At 42.9% G+C, this 2,810-nt stretch overlaps 1 protein-coding gene across 1 annotated transcript; it reads right to left on the bottom strand.

The window, feature by feature from the left end:
- Positions 1-1,444: 1,444 nt before the first annotated feature.
- LOC110866845 lies at positions 1,445-2,008 on the bottom strand. The gene has a single exon (XM_022115997.1). It carries the CDS (start codon positions 2,006-2,008, stop codon positions 1,445-1,447), a length of 564 nt encoding a protein of 187 aa, XP_021971689.1.
- Positions 2,009-2,810: the final 802 nt, after the last annotated feature.

Below are 2,810 nucleotides of genomic sequence, written 5' to 3' on the forward strand. Positions count from 1 at the left end.
GAAACACGAACGAATGCGAAAAACGATCCAAATTACGCGACGAATGGAATTTTATCATGCCAATCACTAAAATAAAATATTTTAATGATTACATAAAGTTTTGGATGTCCGGATGTATTGAGAACGTAAGATATGCGCGAAAATGCAAACTTATGCACTTTTTGACGCTTTTAGTCCCTAAATGACCAAAAAGTTTATTTTAGCACACCGAACCCCTCAAAGCCTATTTCTAAGCTATGTAAAGGATATTTAGGGTATGTTTAACTTATGTTCCTGTTCTGGAATGTTCGTTACAGTACAAATCAGCATACTTTCGCAGTTTGTCGAAATTAGTCCCTGTAAGCGAATAAACTTGATTTCGCCACACCAAACCCTCCAAAACTTATTTCTAAGTTATGTAAAGGTTATTTAAGGTATGTTAAGTCTATTTCACTATTCCGTAGTGTTTGTTGCATTAAACTGGTTATATTTGCGCATCAGTGCGCGTATAACCTTCCAGAAAGCGATTTAAAGCTTGAAATCGAACAAGAAATGATATGTGCAAAAGATACACATATTTATTCAATTCCCAAGTATGAAATAAAATATTTAATTGGTTTGGTATTTGTTTGATGGTCGCAGAGGCATAGGTGCCACATAAGTCAATGTGAAACTCGACTTGCCTGTGCGGCGGCAATCCTGGCAAGTCTTCAGGAAAGACTTCAGGATATTCCTTCACGACTGGAATGTCTTCTAGCCTCGGTTCAGTGGCTTCTTTATCCACGATGTGTGCCAGGGAGGCAACACATCCTTTCTGCAAACACTTTCGAGCCTTCAAGCAACTAATGATCCTTAGAGGCGTATCGCGCTTCTCTCCATGTACCACAATCGTTTCTCCATCCGTCATTGGAACACGTATGATCTTCTCGTGACATACAATCTCTGCTCTGTTGCTTGACAACCAATCCATCCCCACTACCACGTCGAAGCTTCCCAACTCGACTGGCAGCAGATCCAGTGCAAACTCGTGCTCTCCCAGTTCTATCACGCAACCTCTGATTACTTCGCTTGCTTCTACTAGCTTTCCATTTGCTAGTTCTATCGAATACGGAATGTCTAACTTACTAGCTACCAACCCAAGCATATTCTTAAACTCTAGCGATACAAAACTACAATCAGCACCAGTATCAAACAGTACAGATGCAAAGCGTTGATTGATAGGGAACGTACCAGTGACCACATTTGGATCTTGGCTTGCTTCCCTCGCTCCAATGTTGAAAACCCTTCCTTGTGCTTGATTGAGCTTTGGGCACTCTCGCTTGAAGTGCCCTACATCTCCACAATTAAAACAACCTGGTCCTCGACCATTCCCATTCCCATTACCCTGATTGTTGTTTTGGTTGCGATTTCCACTCCCAGCTTGATTTCCAAAGTTACCAAGATTACCATTTTTGCCATTTCCTCCTTACGGGCGGTTTCCATACCCATTTCCACCACGATTGTTGTTTCCATTACCAAAACCCCTTTGACCACCACGGCCAGTACCGACCCAGCATGTTTCTTTTGAGTGACCAACTCTTCCACAAGATTCACATTTTCCAGCTCTGCATCGTCCATTGTGATGCAATTGACACGCATCACATTTGGGCAAGGTGCCCATATACCCCTTTCCTTTGGCCTTGGCCGGTGCGTTTGTCTCATCCTTCTTGTTTGTACTGCTGGTACCTTTCTTAAAGTTGGAGAACTTCCGTTTGTTCTCACCGAGTGACTCAACGTGAGTCTCCTTCTTCTTCTGGTCAGAGATCGAAAACTTGTTTAACCTGATCGCCTCTTCAGTTAGTGATACGCTCAGATCGATAGCCTCAGTAATTGTGGCAGGCTTCGACGTTGTCACCAAACTCATAATCTGAGGTGCTAACCCCCAAATAAACCGCTCGATGCGTTTGAATTCTGGATCAACCATATATGGCACCACGCGAGATAGGTCGTGAAATCTCTGGACATATTCAGCAATTTTCGGGCCGTCCATCTTGAGGTGCCAAAGCTCAGTTTCCAACTTTTGGATTTCGGCCCTGGAGCAGTATTTTTTCGCATAAGCTCTTTCATTTCATCCCATGACATGGCGTAAGCAGCTTCTTCCCCCAGGGTTTGGACTTGAAGATTCCACCAGGATAAGGCACCATCTAGAAAGAGTCCTGAGATGTAGGTGACTTGATGTTCAGGAGCACACTTGCTCATCCTTATCGCAGAATCCGTCTTTTCCGTCCATCTGACAAAGGCTACAGCACCCCCGGTGCCGTCGAAATTCAAGGGCTTATAGTCTAAGAACTATTTATAGGTGCAGCCTGTACAAGTAACATCATTCACGGCAAGCATTAGCGATTGCACATGGAATATCCAAACGTAACGTAATGTGTCTATAGTGACTTAACATTACCATGGGGTGAGTTGTTTCCAGAGGTACCCCCCGCTATGTTCCGAGCGTAGGGCCTTGTTGTTAGTGCATTTATGTCTATCGCCTTCATCAATCCGAGCCGTAGCGAGAAACAGAAGAAACGAGTCGTTATATTAGTGATAGCTAGACAAAAAGGCAAGGTGGCATAATTGTAATTAATGAGAAATCTCATTAAAGCCTTGGCCTATAAATAGGGAGGTTATGTTTAGATTAGAGACTTTTGGCTCATTTGTGTTTTAGAGAACTCTAGATCTAGAGAGAGAATCTAGAGAGAGAAAGTGATTCAAGGTGCTTGTTCTTGTTATATTCTTAATAGAATCACGTTTATATTACATCGTGTGTGTTAGGTCGCGTTCGTGTACGGATTCCGCACGTT

Source organism: Helianthus annuus, chromosome 12 (genome assembly GCF_002127325.2).
Source record: "Helianthus annuus cultivar XRQ/B chromosome 12, HanXRQr2.0-SUNRISE, whole genome shotgun sequence".
Lineage (NCBI taxonomy): Eukaryota > Viridiplantae > Streptophyta > Magnoliopsida > Asterales > Asteraceae > Helianthus > Helianthus annuus.